Raw genomic sequence first — 20294 nt, forward strand, 5'->3', positions numbered from 1 at the left:
CCCCAGAGTACTTCTCCACCCGGGCTGCTGTTCTGTCAGCTGAACGCTCAGTCACACTGGATCGCGGTAGTGGCAGCTGAGCCCACAACTGGTTCAGAAGCAGCTTATCCAACTTCCCTAACAGTCAACACCTGTTGTCTGGCTGCGGCAACAGTTGCTCCAGCATTGTTCTGTGCACAATCAGACAGAGAGCAATGAGAAAGTCACAATATTGACCTACAAGTCTGATGAATTTTCCTTTTAACTTTTGATGATATGTACTAATAAATCAATAATAATCGTAAACTGTGAGTTTTATCGTGTATGTATTACACACATCATGGCAAGCACTTCTTTTGCACAGTATTGGCACTCATGGCCCCACACTAACTAAAAACTTAAGAAAACCTCAGAAAATTACAAAATAACAAATATCTCAAAGCAAAAGGAAGAACTGACAGTGATGTGGCAAGCTTAATAAGCCTTAGAGGACAGAGGGATTACCTTTTCTCAGGCAAGTGATTTGCGAGAGTTTGATTATGTGAATGACACAGATTAGACATATTGTTATAATGTGTTTGCAACAAAAGTGAATTAACTGTTTAATTTGACCAGTTTGACAGACATATTTTCTGTCTTATTGATATACAGGTATATATCTGTTGCTATTACAGGCCAAACAATGGCATTATTATTATGGCACTGTTTACATTAATCTTAAACCACTAATGTATGAAATTAAAAAAACAAAACAAACTTGTGTTAATGAGTTATGACTTTAATGTGTGCCTTTAATAATAGTCATGGTCATGAAGAGGAGTGATGTGTGGTGCTGAAAGAGCCGTAGCAATGCGCCCACACAGTCGCTCCCCACACTGCAAGTCTGGCTGACGCTCACCACCTCCATCATCTGGCCCAAGTGGCTCTTCCACAGGCTCAAGTGTAGAAGCAGAAGCAGAAGTTGTGCAGAATGGCACAACATGCAATGACCTTCACTGCTAAAGCTGGGTGTAGCTCCAGTGCCATGAAAACGATGGAAAACCACCTCCATAGGCTTGTTCTATCACACAATATGCCTTGTGTGGTTCCTGTTGAAACTGTATGGTGTAATGACTGTGATGAGCAGTGATATACAGTCCAAGGATATTCACCATCTTGCAGACAGTGACCATGCAGAAGTTAAGGTTTTAAGAACCAGTAGACTGAACCCAGGTACTCAACAAAGAGGTCCAGAAAGTGACACTGGCAGTCCCACAATGCTCGCATTTAAATAGCGTAAAACTATTTCCTGTTGAAGTAACACTGAGTATCTGCGCTCAGCTAGATGTTCAAAGACGCTCTTGAGATGGAAAGAACTTCCACTTACATCCTGACTCCCACCATCATTAAATGAAGCACGGAGGTGAGAGATGAACTACGGTCTGTCTGGAGAGGCATAAGTCTGGTTGCCCGTCAATTCATCCATCAAAGTATATGGCTGAGACGTCAGGGTTAAGTACACAATACTGAGATGGGTGTTTGTGCCAGAAATAAAGATAATAAAACTGATGCTATGTGACAATACAATCCCCAGCAGAGGATGTAGTCTGACATTATATATGAGTAAATTGTTCACACTGGGAATTCTGAAATTCTTGCTGCTAGTGCACCAGAAGCAGCACGTCTCTGTGGTCTCAGCCTAGCAATTACCCTACTTCTTTTTCTCCTGATCAAAAATATTTGAGTGATGGTGATAAGGAAGCGTTTCCACTGGGCTCTACGAGATGTTTTTGTAAAGATACAGGATTTTTTGATGGAATAACTGTTTTGTTTTCAAATCCATAAGTCGTGGCACAAAAATAATGTAACTGATGTCACATTAGCGGCAAAATCATAACACAAACTGCCACAAAGTGCTTTTTATTTATCATTATATAAATATATTTTCTGCACATGCTGATCTGTGATGTTTTATTCATGCAACAGCGATGAGTAGTGGCAGAGAAAATTACCCAAGCAGTGGTTGAGAATGTTCTTCTTTTTCTGGGAAACACACTACACTACACTTTATAAGGAAACTATATTAATATTGAGCAGGACCTCCCTTTGCTCTCTAACAGCCTCAAGCTCTTTGTTGCATTGATTCCACAAGATATTGAAAATGTTTCTCTGAGATTCTGCAGATTTCTGCAGATTTGTCCGCTGCGTGTTCATGCTGCCAATCTCATGCTCTGCCACATTCCAAAGGTGTTTGATTGGAATCAGATCTTGTGACTGAAGAGGCCATGATGTTCACTGAACTCACTATCATATTCATGAAACTAGTTGTAGACCACTTGTTTTGTGACATTATCATGTTGGAATTATGTATTCAAACCATGATTAATTGGTATTAAACTGTGTCAAGAAAACATTCCCCACACATCACATCACTACCAGCAGCCTGGACTGTTCACACAAGGTAGTTTGGGTCCATGGATTCATGCTGTTGACACCAAATTCTGATCCTACGATTTGCTGCCTCAGCAGAAGTTCAGGTTCATCAGACTAGGCTATGTTTTTCCAGTCTTCAGCTGTCCAGTGTGGTGAACCTATGCCCACTGCAGCCTTAGGTTTCTGTTCTTAGCTGACAGGAGTGGAACCTGATGTGGTCCTCTGCTGTAGTAGCGCATCAGTCTCATGGCTGGATGCTTACCACACTTGTAAAGAGTGGTTATCTGAGTTACTGTAGCCTTTCTGTCAGCTCCAGCCAGTGTGCTCATTCTCCTCTGACCTCTCACATCAACAAGACGTTTCTGTCAGTGGAGCTGCTGCTTTTCTTTTGGTTCTTGCTCCACTCTGAAGAAAAACCCCAAGAGAATTTTGTGTGAAAATCCCAGGAGCTCAACAATTTTAGAAATACTCAAAGAAGCCCGTCAGGCACCAACAATCATACCAAAGTCAAAGTGACTGAAATCACATTTTCTCCCAATTCTGATGTTTGATGTCAGCATGATGTGAAGCTCCTGCCCTGTATCTGCAGCATTTTATTCACTGATTGGATGTTTTGCATCCCTGCATGCATAAGCAGGTGTACAGGTGTTCCAAATATAATGACCAGTGAGTGTAATCCTCTACATCCAATGCTCTAGACAGTAGGGAGTGGTGACTAGTGAATAATAGTGATCAAATAATACAAATTTATAAGCCATAATTGCTGAACTAGCAATTTAGGCACCATAATTGCTTTGGTTGTGATGAACACAACAGGCTCCGACATGTGTCAGTGTATGCCCTGCTATTATGTTTTCTTTCTTTTGTAATCGCACCTCTCCCCTTCTTCCCTCTGCTGACCCACTTACTGATTGCTACCTTTTAAATCTGAATGATATTGGAGTGATTAACCAACATTAATCTCTGAAGCTAACGTCTTTTTGATGTGATTGTATACTGTGTGTTTCTACTCTCTGTATTCTTGGAAGACTTACTATATTTAGTGCATACACAATGAGCAGTCCTGCCATACACGTGGCCCTGATTAAGCCTGGATAATCTGATTAAATCATTAACATAAGAGGTGGAAAAAGAATGTTTAATTAATTGAATAGGTCAGTCTCCTCTCTCCGCCACGGCACCCACACAGTCCATGACTGTATGTCTTTCCGGTCATAAACAACAGTCACATTACTGCCATGGCATTTGGTCCCATGTAAATTTGCTGCCCAATATACAACAGCTGAGACTTGACAGTGGTAAAGGCTGGATGCAGGCAGCAGGCAGCAGCTGTGAGAGTAAACATATCAGTTAACTGAAGATTTGAGGGGCTGGGGTCCAACTTATGAAAACACCTGTGGACAAGTGTATTCCGATACTTGTCCAGATAACACTCTGATAAGTCGATAGAGCTCTTCACATTTTGTTGTGAACGGAAAGTGATGCATTTCAGGTACAGTTAGTTTTTGATAATCGGTGTATTCAGAAATGTCCATTCAGATGTTAGGGATCAATGGTCTGTTGCAGCTCAGTCACTGTAATTTCCTGGACAGCGGTGAACATGTTGTCAGATAAGAGGTTGTTAAGTCTGTCAGTCATTTAAGCTTTGTGTGACAGTGACTTGTACCAGGCTGAGTTGATTGGCAGGTTTTTTCCTGCATGGTTTGATAAGTGGCAGTTTGCGACTATCCAGGAAGACTGGTTTGAGTAATTCTGCACATCCATGAGACTGAAGGCTGATCAGATGCCAACATGCTGCTGTAATACCATGAGGAAGGGTTTAACTGGTCTAACTCTAACAGGGTCTAACTCATCATGGCGGCAATTATTTTATCCTCCCTCTTGACAGTTGTAGAACTGTAAGAATAAATCTTTCACATGACAAAGTAAGTGGATGGATAAGTCAACAAAACACAGGGATGACACTGGAGAGCAGTTCATGTTGTTTCTATTATCCACGACTTTTCGGCAAAGTTAACCCTGTTGTTATTATTGTAACCATGACAACAAAGATTGTCTAATGTTGAGAAAGTACTTTTTTAAACCCAAATAATCATCTTTTCCTAAACCTAATCAAACCATGGCTGTTACTGTATTATAGTAACCACGGCAGCGAAGGTAGGTAGGCTGCTGTCGGTACAGTCCACGTTTATTACTGTAACCAGGCATAAATAGGTATTGTGAGTGACAGGGCTTGGGAGAGATGTGGTGTAACTTGACAGAAAAAAAACTCATAACGGTGTAAATATAGCCTACCTCAGACACCTCTGGGGACAGGGTGCTCAGCAGCAGTCCTGAATTCTTTGCTGCCATAGGGGAAGTACCTTTTATTAAAAGCATTTCTAAAAGGTCTTGTAGCTCATGGATGTGATATACTTGAGTATCTACCTCAGTTTGAGTTATTATGCATTTATTAAAGCCAACAGGTCAGGTGCCAGCGATTCATGAGGTAATGCAAAATGACCCACTTTATAACATTAAAAGTGTATAAAATCTCAGAGTGATCAAAGCTTAAGAGGGGCACTGTCATGACTCCAAGAAAGTTTAATATACGAATGGACACAGCCAGGCTCTAGCTCTAGCCTTACTTTTAAAATACATTTCCAACCAACAGGACCTACTGCACATCCAGATGTACTGTTCAAATGCTGTCCTCCTGCTGAAATGCAGATTTATGCAAATGTTTCACCTCAACCTAATTTTTAAATTTGTGCCATATGCAAATATAATATATGTACATATATTAAATTTCCACAATTTCCATAAAATAAAAACACACATAAAAATTATATATAAAACTTATCCATGTTGACAGATAGATCTAGCTCATACTGATGTGTATGTTTATGTATGCGTGTTTATATTGTAGATATATATTGCTACATAAATATATATCCATCCCAAAGCCTGTTAATACCTGTTGATATTATTTGCAGTAGGGTGCAAAAGGCTGAGACCACTTTCCCAGAGACAAGACAGATATGTTTGAAATTAATAAAAATGTAATAAGAAAAACATACATAAACATATAGAATTTGTACGTTCTTTTAATGAACTTACATACATAAATTAAATATATATAACATATATGTTTGCAACATGTTATACCACATAAAAATGTGTCAAATATTTTTCATACTAAATAAAATACAAAAATGCAAATGTTATTATGGATATTTCATATATGTTAAATGTATGTCTTCTTAAAGCTAGATGATGTATATATATGATAATAATATATCCCATTATAGGTGACATGACTCAACACCATTCTTGATATAGGGACAGTTACATTTTAATTTCTGTATTGGATATTACCACACATCTAATCAGCTTTTACTGTGCAATTTTAAGGAATTAAATTTTAATTCCTACTTTTCTCTTGTTCTGTTCTTCTGTTCGAACTTTTTTTGCGGCGTACAACTCAAGCTGAAATCATGAAAATCTTTCCTCTTGCCTGAGCTGTCTGGGGTCCTTCATTTTAAATTGTCAATAGTGTATCTCTTAATTACATCTTCCAGCTGTGGTGCACATGGCAACAGACAGCACAAGCTACTGTTCATCACATCTGTTTATGTTAGACTGACTAAGCTTGAGGCTCTTGCACTACTCCCTGTCTCCACTGCTTGGAGTCCAGCAACTCCTCGGGCTGCCCTCACATCTGTAGCCAGTCACAGACATTAGCACCAGGACCTCAAGACCAGCGTTGGTGAGGGGTTAGACAGCTGTGCTCTCCAGCTGTGATTTGTGTGACTCGTTCAAAGCCTGACTATCTGGCTGATTATAACAGCTGTCTAAGAAAGTGGCACCCTGAGGGCTCTCAAAAGTATCACACTGTTCTTCTGTTTACCAGCTACTGGTAAAAGGTAGGAAGCTTTACTGTCAGGAGGGCAAATGGGCACACAACTAAAACTTGTGACTGAGCAGTTTGGATTGCCAGGTGCAGAGAGGATCCACGCCCTGTGATTTCCATTACACAGCTCTTTGTGTAGTCTTTTCAGAAGGGCAAAGGCACCCCATCTTGTTTCCAACTATAACATTTCCTTGTTTTTTCTATATCTGCCACACTTTTTGCTCTGATGATCGTGTTCAGCGACAGAGCTTCTAAACATCAGTGCAGCTAAAAATGACTATTGTTTATTCTGGATTAAACATAGCTGCAACTGGATCCTTATAAAAAATCATGGAAAGTGTGTCAGTCCCTTGTAACAGTCACTTAAGTTTGATTAATAATATTTTACAGCTGCATCAAATGAAAGAAACACCATGCCAACATCTTCTGTCCCATCTTCACTGTCTGACTAACAATAGCCTGCGCTATGCTCCTTTTCTGTGTATTTCCTGACACTCTCAAGAGCCTTCATCTCTCTCTTGTCCAGCACTTTATGTCTTTTAACTGCCTTCTCTTTATTTTCCTCCCTTGGCAAGATTTTGCTTTAAGAGCTCCACCAAGATGTTTCTTGCACATAATTAATGGAGTGACAACTACTACCAGTGGAGAGATGTTTATCTATCTACAGCACCACTTGGCAGAATCAAGCATTCAAAAATAAATCATTAAACTGATGGATCTCTGGTTATTACCTGAATTTATAGACAGCTTTAAATTCAGTTTGTGCGCAGAAGGGGGATATAAAACACGTAACCACGTTGTCATGACAGCTTAATTATAGACTAATAGTACCTAAAAATACTGTTAAAAGGCACCTCTATTGCATTGTCAATTTCCTGTCTTAGTTCAGGGCCTGTTGGCTCTAGCTAGCTGACATGACACATGAACTGTTTCCCCATTCAGCAGGCGCACCCTTTGGAAGCTGCCTACCAATTATGTCACAGTAGCATGATTAGGCTGTCCCATTTCGAAGGCTCCTTCAAATGTAGCCTTCTTATTCTGCGCAACTAAGGTTTCCAGGGGCAGATCCTTTGTGGCCCAACTTATCCCAAGATCCATTGCGCACTGGTAGTGAAAATAATATAGCAGAAAGCAACGCTAACAGAGAGGCTGAGGATTACAGTCTAGTTGTCCTAATGTCATGCTGTCAAAGTGCAGATAGCAGATATGATCATCGGTGGGGGGGGGTTAATTATTCACATTACATTTAATAATCAGAGGGTCTCTCTCTCTCTCTCTCTCTCTCTCTCTCTCTCTCTCGACTATCCAAAAGTTCTATCAACCACCTTTTAAAGCAGCAGACAAAGACACCAAACTATGTGTTCACGCATCACTGTATATACGGCTCTACACGTGAAACTAGTGGGCAAATTAAACTTAATGTTAATCTAATACTATGAATAATGATGATAATAATAAGTTAACGCATCAATAGGAAAACAAGCCAAATATTGTCTTGACATTGACTAAGGCAGAAGCAATCGGCAATCGCTCTGAGGATTGCCGATCGTCGATCACCTACTTTCAGCTCAGTTCAACAGTTAATGTTACAAGTGATCTTACGATCTAAAGTTTTTGTGTTGTCAAGACTGCTAGGCAACAGGACCTGCCCTTTGCAATGCAACCTGTACGGGCCGGCACAACTGGTGACACAAAGAGCCACACCTTCATAGAGAAACGGCAGCAGTGATATGACTACACACAAAGTTAGCTCTATATTCTAAATGAATAATGATATTGATATTATAGTAATACCACAGCAGAATCACAGCATGCACGATAATCCCACTGTTTCCTGAAAATAGACTAGGCACGACCATACCTGCCAACATTTAGGGAGATTTTCTCCCTCTCATTACAGAAACATTACATGAACTTAAAATTAACAAGTTTTGTAAAACTGTCAAATGTCCCGCCTGCCTACGCAGAGAGCAGCTGCGCACACCACTTGAATCGGGTCGTGGTTTGCTAGGTTGTGGTAACAGATGGGTTAAAATTGTCTGTATGTGTGTGGATTGTGTGATTAGCTTGCGTTTCATACACATTTTGGCAACTTGGATAAGGTCAGACAAACATTCAAAACGTGTGGATCAGTGTATGATCATGCAGAGCTTCCTGGAAAAAAACAGCAAAACAGCAGGACGCCGGGAGATTAGAGTAAAATACAGGAGACTCCCGGGAAAAACGGGAGTGTTGGCAGGTACGGCCACTGTGAATATTTCAAATGTGACACATTAATGCAAACACACATATTTTCTGACTTCAGTGTAGACAGGCAAGCCTCACTCATAACAATCTGTGTCAAAACAGGAATTAATAAACATTATTTATCATCGACGGGATCATGAAAGAAGATGCAGCACCTGCAGCATCTGTCTGATTTTTTTTTTCTTTGAAACATTATAATGTGATGTTGTTTCCACCCAAAGTCATCAGCCTGAATCTCACACACACACACACACAATCCAGCACACATCAAACTCATCAGCAAAGTATTGATTATGGAGTCTGACAAACTAAATTCATTTAACAGCTGTAAACACACAGCAACACTGAGCTGTCTCAAATTTCTGACTGAAAGCTCCCAAACTCCTGCACAGTCACATCCACCACCTTTGGTACATTGCACCATATAAAATTCAGGTTCTGACAAAATAGCTGGAACTAATAATTCTGTGCTTTCAGCTAATCAGGAGGTATCCTTCTAAAGATAGTGAAAATGTTCCACCCATTACTTCTGTGATTTGTGCACTTTAAGATACAAAAATAACTTTCATGTTAATGTGCTCATCTACCCAAGCTCCCAGTCGTTTTTGGTACGTTTCCTACACCAACTGTGCGTCTGCATCTTAGTGACGACGTCTCTGAAGACCTGTCTACACCTTGACTCTGATTGTCTGGCTGTTGTGGATTGAAGCTCCCATATTTTACACTTTCTCTCTGGATGCTCTCTCTGGAGCTCTAGTAACAACAGGTTGTTTGGAGTGATGGAATAAAAATATAGCAGCTTGCAGGCAAACACCAAATCCTGCAAGGCTGGATGGTGGGTCCAGGTGGGCTGGGTTTGGGGCATAGATGAGAGCAGTGACTGCTTTGTTGCAACATCACAGAGTTACTTGTTTTAAGGCTCAGTTTCTGAACACGGGCTGTGTGTATTTCTCTGTAGACTGAGAGCTTTGATATTTTCACAGTATTAATATAGAACCTAGACCTGCTTTATAATCAAAAAAAGACATGGAAATCTCACTTAATGCAATATGGTACCGTCAAGATCTAGTGACCAGGCAGTAAATAAACAATGAAATGAAGTAAATAGCATGTCAGCACACACCAAGTATATTGAACTTCAAACGTGTTTAATATTTGCATGAAACTGAAAGTTCATATCAACTAAAGGTCAGAGGAGGAAAGAGAGAGACTTTGAAATTTAGCTACATTAGCCACAGTGACACTGTGGCCTGTGGGTCTGAGGCAGAGCTACAGTGGAAAGAAGAGAGGAAAATGAGATGAGGAGAAGTCTCACATAACAGTGTAAAAGAAAGAGAAGCCATAGCAGAAGACAGTTTTAATAATATCGTGTTGGGGAGGGGTGTCTGTTGTTGGCTGAATAGGCTGAATATATTAAAGACTAAAGAAATCAAAGGAATCTTTTAAAACTCCTGGCTCAGCCTCGTGAAAAGTCTTTCCTTTTTCCTGTTTGGATTGTGATGTCCAGGAAATATATTTTGTCGTGATTAAATCAAGATTAAAATTTGTTATTTCATAAATATCATGTTATGTAAATTTGTTGGGAAGTAGCCGTGGTATTAGCAGGATAATAACCTCCATGCTGTATGTTCCAAGTTCCCTAATTGTTCACATCATTGATGTTTTTAAAGTTTCCATGAAGACATAATTCTGGGCTTAATTCATTTACTGGTTATTAGGTTGAAAAATGTAAATTTATTTCCTTCCAGAAAGGTTGAACCACCCTTGGGTCTTCACCGAGATAGTAAACGAGGGGTGAAAGGTCACAGGATGCTGTGGGATTTATTCCAATGATAGAATGGGTACATACAGTTTTTAACCCTGCACTGTCTTCCAGCTCTGACATCCTCATTCCCTTAATTCCTTCCCCCGTGATTTTTCTGCCGAAGCCCAGGCAACCTTACAACCTGACCTTTCTTCAACCTTCACTTTTCAGTCCCTCCTTAGTCTTGTCCTTGTTCTTTCCCTCCCTTGTATTTTATCAGCAGTGTTGTCACTCACTGATAGCTCTGACCTTCTTCAGGCTTTTTTTACCAGTACCACGGAAAAGCAGAACATCACTCATAATGTCTTACTGCTTTTCTTGCTGTAAGGAAGTACAACTAATACTGGGGTATAAATAAATGATAAATGTATAAATAAATGAAAATACAACAGAGTGCATCTGCCAATTTCAAACTAAATGCAATAAATAAATACAGAGTTGATCCACAGTTCATTATCAAAATTTGCAATTCTTTATTCTCTAATGCTTTATTCTCTAAAGCAATATTGACAAACAAAACAATTTTCAATTATTACCAACATTTCAGTGCTTATTCAGGGACAGTGAAGAGTTCATACATACCAGGATCAGACTTGGAGAACGTGTCCACATCCAGAAGACTCCTGTGGAAACAGAAAAAGTTCAGGTATGAATTGATTCTTTCAGCTCTTTTTTTATCATTTTGAGACAGTTTATTCATTCATTAACATTCTTTATCCTCTGTCTCAATTAAGCCCTAAAAGAAAGGTCAAGCACAAGATTTAAATTTCTCCCCAGATTATTGTCTGAAACTAAACATCTCAAAATATTGTGCTGCTGGCCCAAAATGCAGACTGTGGTAAAGCCAAACCAAATACTGTACACCAGGTCACTGATCAAAGGCTGATGAGGACCTTCAGGAAGAGAAGATGAGAATGTAATAATGAACAAACCATTTGCTTTGATGTTCCTGCCTGAACTACTTACTGTAACTAATGCCCGCTAAACGGGAGGGAGTGATATACTGTGTTTACAACTCTGAAAGTCCAAAATGTTATCAGCATGAGTGTGAAGAGATTTCACATTTTAGCATAGCTGCAAACATGAAGTAGAGGTTATTGAGACACTCTGACTTCAATGCACGGTTTTAATAAACACACTGTGATAAAAACCACATAGGTGTCGGTTTGTAAGCTTCAGCAAAAAGGTGTATGTTCTGTCCACCTTTAATGTCCAGGGACTCTGGCAGCATTTGAACACGTCCATGTGGAAAATATAGTGTAACTGACTCATCATTGACCAGAGGCCACAGTGGAGCAAAGTCTGTGTTGTAAAGAGACTTAAATTTGCTGTCAGTCAGTTGTGAGATGTAAACTTTTGAATATGTGTTACATCCTTTCATGTCCCAATAGCACAGACTTATTTATGAGATAATTTATGATGATGTCCACGTTAACAGACCACATTATTAAAACTGTAACTGCTATAGCTCCACCATGAGATCAGCCAAGTTGGACATGCTTTATATTGATCGGGTTTGGCTGCTGCAAATGTTTCTGAGACACACAAGCATTAAAGAAACAATTCAACATTTTGGGAAAGTCACAAATTCTTTATATTGCAAAAACATAGTCAATCGTGTGTGAAGGATAAAAATAAAGCTACAGACAGCCGCTAGTTACCTTAGCATAAAGACTGGAAATGGGGGGGGAAACAGCTAGCATGGCCCTGTCAAGACATGAAAAGAATATAACAATCTGCCCACCAACACCTCTAAAAATCATTACAGAGGGTGGTGTATTGGACTATTAGACTATTTAGCCCCACACATAATCCCCCATAAAACCACAATTTGTCATTTCTACCTGTCAGTTTTAGTTCAGATTAAACCAATGAGATATAACATGTTAATCAGTGAGCTGTAAAGGTGCTGGTAGGTGGATTTTGTTACCTGCTGACAGAATCAGGTTAGCTTTTTCCTTCTGCTTCCAGCTATTACATTAAGCCGAGGTAACTAGTATTTGTTATTATGTTAATACCGAATATCTTACAAAAACCCAATAATTCATAACAAAAAAAGGATGTATGCTTGATAAATACTGAAGATGTCTGACACGTAATTTCACAATAAAAACACTGGGAATCATGTATCTTCTCATCTGTCCTCTGTCCCCCTCCCGGGTTTTGGGGGCTGTCTAACTCAGGTGTCTGGCCATTTCAAGCCTGTCTGATCTCAGGAGGGACCATACAGGACCAACAGCCATTCATTATTCAGGAGTGGATCAGAAAGACAGTCAGCACACCACCAGGCAGGCAGGCAGACAGAGTGACAGTCTGCAAAAACCCTTACTGGGTTTTACTGGTGAGCAGAGCAGCCAACCATTCAGCCAAGGCTGCCTGTCTTAGCTACATTTATGCACTGGTTTCTTTCAGCGTTATAAAATTCAGTTTTACTACTGAACATATGTCTGAGCATTTTACTGGCAGCATTTCTACATTTTGTGTAAAACAATTCACATTCGCATCAACACCGACAGTCCACCTGTGAATGCCCGTGAATGTCAGTGGTAGTTCCCCAAGCCCACTGGCTGGACAGAGACCACCAGAGGCTTAAGGATTTTTAGTGGCTTCAATGCATATTGGTGATGGGATTAACCATTTACCTGAGAGCAAAGGGCATTAGAAAGTAAAAGGTTACGCATGAGAGAGAAAGCACTTTAACGCACTGAGGGGTCTGCTGCACCCAGACCACCTGAGTGTGTGTGTGTGTGTGTGTGTGTGTGATAGATAGATAGATAGATAGATAGATAGATAGATAGATAGATAGATAGATAGAAGGTATTGGTGTTACATCAGACGAAGAAAAAAAAACTCAATATTCACATCAGTTAATTGAAATGACTTTGATGGTGCTTGCTTGTAAATCTACATTTCTGCTCGGTAGGTTTGACGTGATGCAGGTGAAATTACGGACTTTACATTTGGGTTTAACGTGAGATATATTTACATGTATACATACATACATACATATACATATACATATACATATATATATATATATATATATATATATATATATATATATATATATATATATATATATATATATGAGAGTTAGATCTCACCTGCACGACACGGTAACTTCTATTTTAGTTGCAGGGACTCTGGTGTTGAGAGGGTCGAATTCCCCTATTGATGCCATCATCTCGACTCAAGACGCTGATGAGCCTCCGCGAAGAAAAGGGGAAACAAAGATCTGATCATTCACAGCGGGATCGTGATCGCGGTAAATCCATTGTCGAGATCTTCCCCTGGTTTGTTCCGCTTCTGGAGCAGAGAGAGCGGCGGTGGAGAGAAAATAGGCTGGAGCAAGAGGCTGACAGACGGAAAGAGAGAGAGAGAGAGAGAGAGAGAGAGAGGGAGAGGGAGAGAGGGAGAGAGGGAGAGGCGGTGAAAGTTGTGGGGCAGATTTAAAGTTCATCCATCCTTCATGCGTTCACGGTGCGCTCCCGGTGTCTGTCCGGCGCCGAGGAGGAGGAGGAGGAGGAGGAGGAGGAGAGCGCAGCCAACCGGAGGCACCGGCAACAGCACGGTGTCCCCCCTACCTCTCCCTGTGTGTGTGTGTGTGTGTCAGTTATTCATTTACATGTAATCACCTGTTACCTAGGCTGTTAATGACATGCTTCATGGGATATTTTTTTTAGGCTTAAACGCGCAAATACTTGCATTTCTAAAAACCGGAACCTTCTCAGACCTTTTCTCTCATCCACTTGTCTCCTCAGGACAAAATTCTCCGTGTAAAAATGCAGCCTGATGACGAACTGTGAGCGTTTTCCGTTCTGCGCACCAATACATTTGCTGAAGTTATACATTTTAGTCAGCCTATTTAAGTCGATTTCATTTATTTTAATAAATGTGCCATTAAAAGCGAAGTCTGGATTACCAAAGCAGGAAACTGGCCCAGGGGCGCCAAACCCCGGGTTCACTGCATATCTTTTGGTCCTACATGTTCTGATGAAGTCAAAATTAGAGCTGAAGCATCAACTTCTACATTTGAGAAGCTGGTTCCAGGGAGTATTTGGCATTTAAAAAGACGTAAACGACCCAAAATATCATCAATTGGGCCTTTTTTTTTTTTTTTTTTTTTTTTTTTTGTCGGTCAACACATTTCTTAATCAGCTGATCATTTCAGCTCTGGAGCACTGGTAAGTTTCTGTTGCCTGAGGGAAATAAAGCAACTAACATGTATAGTTGGGATCAGTAGGCACCCAACAACAGCTTTTCTGCCCCAGGAGCCCCTGCAGTGTTAATCCGGCCGTGTTTAAATGCTGTGCAACAATAAGCTGGTTTATTAGTCACTGTGTCACTGAATATTTGACTTAATTGTGCTGTGTCTTCAAAGTTCACAGAAAATGAAATGAAAAGCAGATGCAGTGACACTTCATAATGAGGACACAAAACATATAGGCTGCGTATAGGCAATGCCTAACCAGAGGTTGAGGTACTGGTTTAATGCATGTATGCATGCAGATGTATACATCCTGCATTTATTCACCAGTAACAAATGATCAAGTCACCGTGACCTTGTGATGAACGGATCATTAGTTAATGAAGCTTAATTTACAATTACTTCACACATTAAATGATAATTGCTTTACCATTTAATTTAATTGATTTTCAACTTTATGTTGGTTTTGTAACATTATAACAGGGCGGCTGTTGCCCAGGAGACAGAGGGGGGCATGCACTAATAGGAAGGTTGGTGGTTCGATCTGGAGGAGCTGCAGGTCAGAGGATGCTGAAATTGCCCCTCCGTGCGTGATAGGGAAAAAAAACACTGCATGAATATGTGAGTAAATGGGTGAATGTGGCTTGTAGTGACAAGCGCTTTGAGGGGTTGGTAAGACTAGAAAAGCGCTATATAAGTGCAGTCCATTATTAAGTGTTACCACAAATGCATTGTGAGCCAGTCTTTGAATGAAATTAATTTATGAGTGACAGATTTTTATTCTCCTTTTCTTCAGTTCTATGAATTTTTTATTGTAAAGCTGCAGTAACTCATTGTAAGAAAAATATTAGAAGTGAAAAGATGCCTGAGAGACACTGGGAATAGAAAGTTCTGGAGAATCACTGTGGACAATATAATTACATAATAGCACATAAATGATTTATGACATCTTTTATTTGAACATATATTGTCTCATATATTTAAACATGCAATATAAAGATCAATTGTTTTAATTTACATGAAGTATATTTTCCAAATATATTTACAAATATTCTCCAGTTCTTCACATATACTGTAAGTCAGTATACAGTCAGGTCCATAAATATTGGGACATCGACACAATTCTCATCTTTTTGGCTCTAAACACCACCACAATGGATTTGAAATGAAACGAACAAGATCTGCTTTAACTGCAGACTTTCAGCTTTAATTTGAAGGTATTTACATCCAAATCAGGTGAACAGTGTAGGAATTACAACAGTCTGTATATGTGCCTCCCACTTTTTAAGGGACCAAAAGTAATGGGACAAATTAACAATCATAAATCAAACTTTCACTTTTTAATACTTGGTTGCAAATCCTTTGCAGTCAATTACAGCCTGAAGTCTGGAACGCATGGACATCACCAGACGCTGGGTTTCATACCTGGTGATGCTCTGCCAGGCCTCTACTGCAACTGTCTTCAGTTCCTGCTTGTTCTTGGGGCATTTTCCCTTCAGTTTTGTCTTTAGCAAGTGAAATGCATGCTCAATCAGATTCAGGTCACCATGCTTCACTGATGAGGTGGTATGTTTTGGATCATGAGCAGTTCCTTTCCTTCTCCATACTCTTCTCTTCCCATCACTCTGGTACAAGCTGATCTTTGTCTCATCTGTCCATAGGATGTTTTTCTAGAACTGTAAAGGCTTTTTTAGATGTAGTTGTTTGGCAAACTCTAATCTGGCCTTCCTGTTTTTGAGGCTCACCAGTGGTTTACATCTTGTGGTGAACCCTCTGTATTCACTCTGGCTGAGTCTTCTCTTGATTGCTGACTTTGACACACATACACCTACCTCCTGGAGAGTGTTCTTGATCTGGCCAACTGTTGTGAAGGGGTTTTTCTTCACCAGGGAAAGAATTCTTCGGTCATCCACCACAGCTGTTTTACGTGGTCTTCCGGGTCTTTTGGTGTTGCTGAGCTTACCGGTGCGTTCTTTCATTTTAAGAATGTTCCAAACAGTTGATTTGGCCACACCTAATGTTTTTGCTATCTCTCTGATGGGTTTGTTTTGATTTTTCAGCCTAATGATGGCTTGCTTCACTGATAGTGACAGCTCTTTGGATCTCATATTGAGAGTTGACAGCAACAGATTCCAAATGTGAATTGCACACTTGAAATGAGCTCTAGACCTTTTATCTGCTCCTTGTAAATGGGATAATGAGGGAATAACACACACCTGGCCATGGAACAGCTGAGCAGCCAATTGTCCCATTACTTTTGGTCCCTTAAAAAGTGGGAGGCACATATACAGACTGTTGTAATTCCTACACCGTTCACCTGATTTGGATGTAAATACCTTCAAATTAAAGCTGAAAGTCTGCAGTTAAAGCAAATCTTGTTCGTTTCATTTCAAATCCATTGTGGTGGTGTTTAGAGCCAAAAAGATGAGAATTGTGTCGATGTCCCAATATGTATGGACCTGACTGTATTACATTTAATATGGGTTAAAGAGGTGATATTATGGAACAGGAGTATTGTCTAGTCTTGGGATGGATTCATAAGGTAGACTTATAATATATAAGATATAAGATTTATAGTTGAGTCAGTTATTATATGCTATTTATTGTGCCATGCAAATGCAAGTGCCCAGCCCACACAGCTTTATTGTACAAGCATGTTTACACTTACAAGCAATTTAATATACCTCCAGGAATACAGTACTGAATACATACACACAGTGCAAATGACAATTAGGTAGATACAGATAAACAAAGTTATCAAGCTAACTAATTACAAGCAGCACTTAAACATCAAACAGCTCTTATATACAGACTAGAGCAAACTGTATAAAAGCAGATTGTTACTTTGAATTGTTTCTGTAAGGTTGTGGTACATGTTGTGCATGGTAGTGCAAGAAATTCTGGGATAAATACTAAATCAAGTTACTCTGTTTACAGTGAAATCCGGCCTATACTTGAGCCACAGGCTTGTTTTCCTCTGGCCAAGCACACACCTGGTTCAATGGCCCAAATCTGGCCCATATACAGCATGGTTGTCAGAAGCTACTTCCAAATCTGGACCAATTCTGGTGCACACTGAGAAAATCTTCTGGCTTTTAGTCAATACCGGAGCTGGAATATGCCCAGATGTGGAAGTATATGGCATAGGTTGGGCCAGAAGTATAATTTTACCGTCTCTTCAGACAGTTTGTAATGTTGTTGCAATGTTATTGTAAAATGTCTCTGTTATACTGTATGTGTGTACAATAATGTGATTTAGTATTGATAGTTTTCACATACATTTCTACTAGACCTCACATGATTGTTCATGAGTGTGGTGGTGTGTAGAAAGAAGCTGTTCTTATGCCTAAGATGATGGTGTTGTTTAAAAAAGTCAAAAGTGAGTTCAGGCACATCATACAATATGTTTATCTTTTAACATTCAAACTGGAACCACAATGTTGACCACACTTACTTCTGTTGCCTAAACCAAACCACACACAGTGTTCAGCGTGTGACCACCAGTCCCCAAACATGACTTATTTAGGAATATGCACCATGTGTGCACAATGTAAATTAAATAATAATAATAAAGAGCTACATTCTGGCACATGGACACTGTATAGGATGGAGCCTCACCCTGTCTCCTAGAAATTATGTTTATATAATTACTTATTCAGCAAATCATTTTCATAGAAATCCAACGCCACAAGAATGATCTGTTTTATAAGGATAATGAGGATAAAATGTATCTGCCAATCACAAAATGTTCCAACAGAAATTTTGCAAAATGTTCACTGATAATATATTTCTTTAGTTTTTCCTACAAAATCTGCTCGTAGCAACTGAAGCAAGATTAATTTTTCTTATAGTTATATTTAGACACTGACAGATCATGGCCTAAAAAATGTCAACGCTGACTTGAAGCATGAGACAGAATATGTTTCCTTTCTGAATATTAAACAGCTCAGTCTTTCCCTAACTTTAACCAATGTGCTTTTGTTCTTTCTGGGACTGCAGGGCCACTAGATTACATATATAATAATGCTGGACATGCATTTGTTAATGTTGTACTTCAGCAGCACTAATTCCCAAACAAATTTGCTCATTATCAAATTTCCAGACAGAATTGAATTGAATTGCAACAAAAAAATAAATTTTAATTTTACATTTATATGACTCATCATAACACATCTGGAATGCACAAGGAAATCTTTAGGAAACAATTATTTTTTTCATGGGTTATGATTGAATGTACTGATGAATAGTGTAAATATTTCCTCATAAATGTAACCAATTCCCAAACTCTTTCAACTTCCAACTTCCAGCTACATTACTTCTTACTTTTTCTCCAAGACCATTTTTTTCTTTTTATATAAGATGATGATTGATCTGAAAGCTGGAGGTAAAAGAGGGGAAAGGACTACCCATGTGTTCATAATTCTTATTTTTTTATTCCCCCAGGAAACTTCCCTTAATGGGCGATGCTTGTGTGTGACAAATTGGTATGACTGTTCTGTGTCCATCATGCACGTTAGTGACATTTTCTTTCAGCTTCACCAAAGGTCATATGGTTTTTGGAGCTGCACACTGCACACACTTTTACGGAAATGGTAAAAGATTCTGTTCATTCACAGAAAAGATGCATTATGTATGATGCACTGTGCTGATTGGCTGGCAGTGCAACACTTTTTTCATAAGATGTCCTTCATGTCTAACGATTTTTTTTTTTTTTTTAATGGTTTGATGATTATAGAACATGTGCATTGTGCGTTAGAAAAGGAACTCTGGGGAGGTGGGTCAGGCTGGACGTTGGCTGTAAAATGCAGTGGTCATATTTAACTCAGCCCAGTATCCCAAGGAATTACATCAACATCTGGGAACTGTGCACCTCACAATTTATGTCTAACGCCAATGTTCTGGGCCATAACAGGAAAGAGTGTGCCTTTTATGGATCTGAGAGTGAAGGTCGTTCAGGGTCATGTACCACATCTGACTTTCATGCAAGAGACCGAAATATGTGTCCTGCAACAGACCTGCAATTAATGTCAACCATAACTTTGATTTCTCCCAAACCATAAACAAGTATTTCAGCTGCCTAGCATTAACTATGTTCAAACCACAATTTATTTGCAACAACTCCATATATTCCTGAAGATGAACACACCATAGCTGCCATACATGTGAAGTGTAGAAAGCAATAATATTAATGCTGTCATTGTCCCAGCGTAATCAGGATTTTGAACCAAGGATTTTGCTGAATCTCCAAATATTGAAGTTCTTGGCAATATTGGTTTCATGAAAAAAACCTGGGCTAGGTTGTTGTGTTATTCCAATTTAGATTCTCTGATGGCTCTCTCAATCTGTGGACATAGTCACAAAGCTGCCATGTACAGCATAATCTGTCTGTATAGTCTATAGTCTGCATTGTACTTCATGGGAATTTGGAAGTGACAGAGTACATAGGGAATAAATAAAGTGTGTCAGGTGGTGGGGGGGGGGTCAATAGGAGCTCAAAGACAATCTGACTTATTGCATATGTAGAAACAAAAGCACTAAAAGCCTTTCAAAGACTAATTCACAAGCGGAAACCCTGAACAGGAAACGCCATCCCATCCTAATGTATGCTTCCCCTCTTAACACTCAAGCAGCAACTGTACTTACTGCTCACCTTATAGAAACAAAAGGGACAGTTACATCATATACTGCACATATTCACTGGAGCAGGTAATCAAACAGCCAGGCTGGCACACCCATCGTCAATTAGCTCAACA

The 20294-nt window shown here is 39.5% G+C and overlaps 1 protein-coding gene across 1 annotated transcript in view; it reads right to left on the reverse strand.

Annotated features, from left to right (window-relative positions):
* LOC139620209 (copine-9-like) overlaps positions 1 to 13918 on the reverse strand; it is a 105328-nt gene extending 91410 nt beyond the window's left edge. Inside the window, exons 1-2 of the mRNA XM_071475525.1 lie at positions 13439 to 13918; positions 10917 to 10957 (exon numbers count right to left, since the gene is read on the reverse strand). Of these exons, the coding sequence (XP_071331626.1) occupies positions 10917 to 10957; positions 13439 to 13518 (121 nt within the window). The 5' untranslated portion in view covers positions 13519 to 13918. The remainder of the gene's footprint in view (positions 1 to 10916; positions 10958 to 13438) is intronic.
* Positions 13919 to 20294: the final 6376 nt, after the last annotated feature.

The sequence above is a fragment of the Trachinotus anak genome, unplaced genomic scaffold, assembly GCF_046630095.1.
Source record: "Trachinotus anak isolate AG129_WGS33_773 ecotype Australia unplaced genomic scaffold, CSIRO_AGI_Tana_v1 ptg000004l, whole genome shotgun sequence".
Classification (NCBI taxonomy): Eukaryota; Metazoa; Chordata; class Actinopteri; order Carangiformes; family Carangidae; genus Trachinotus; species Trachinotus anak.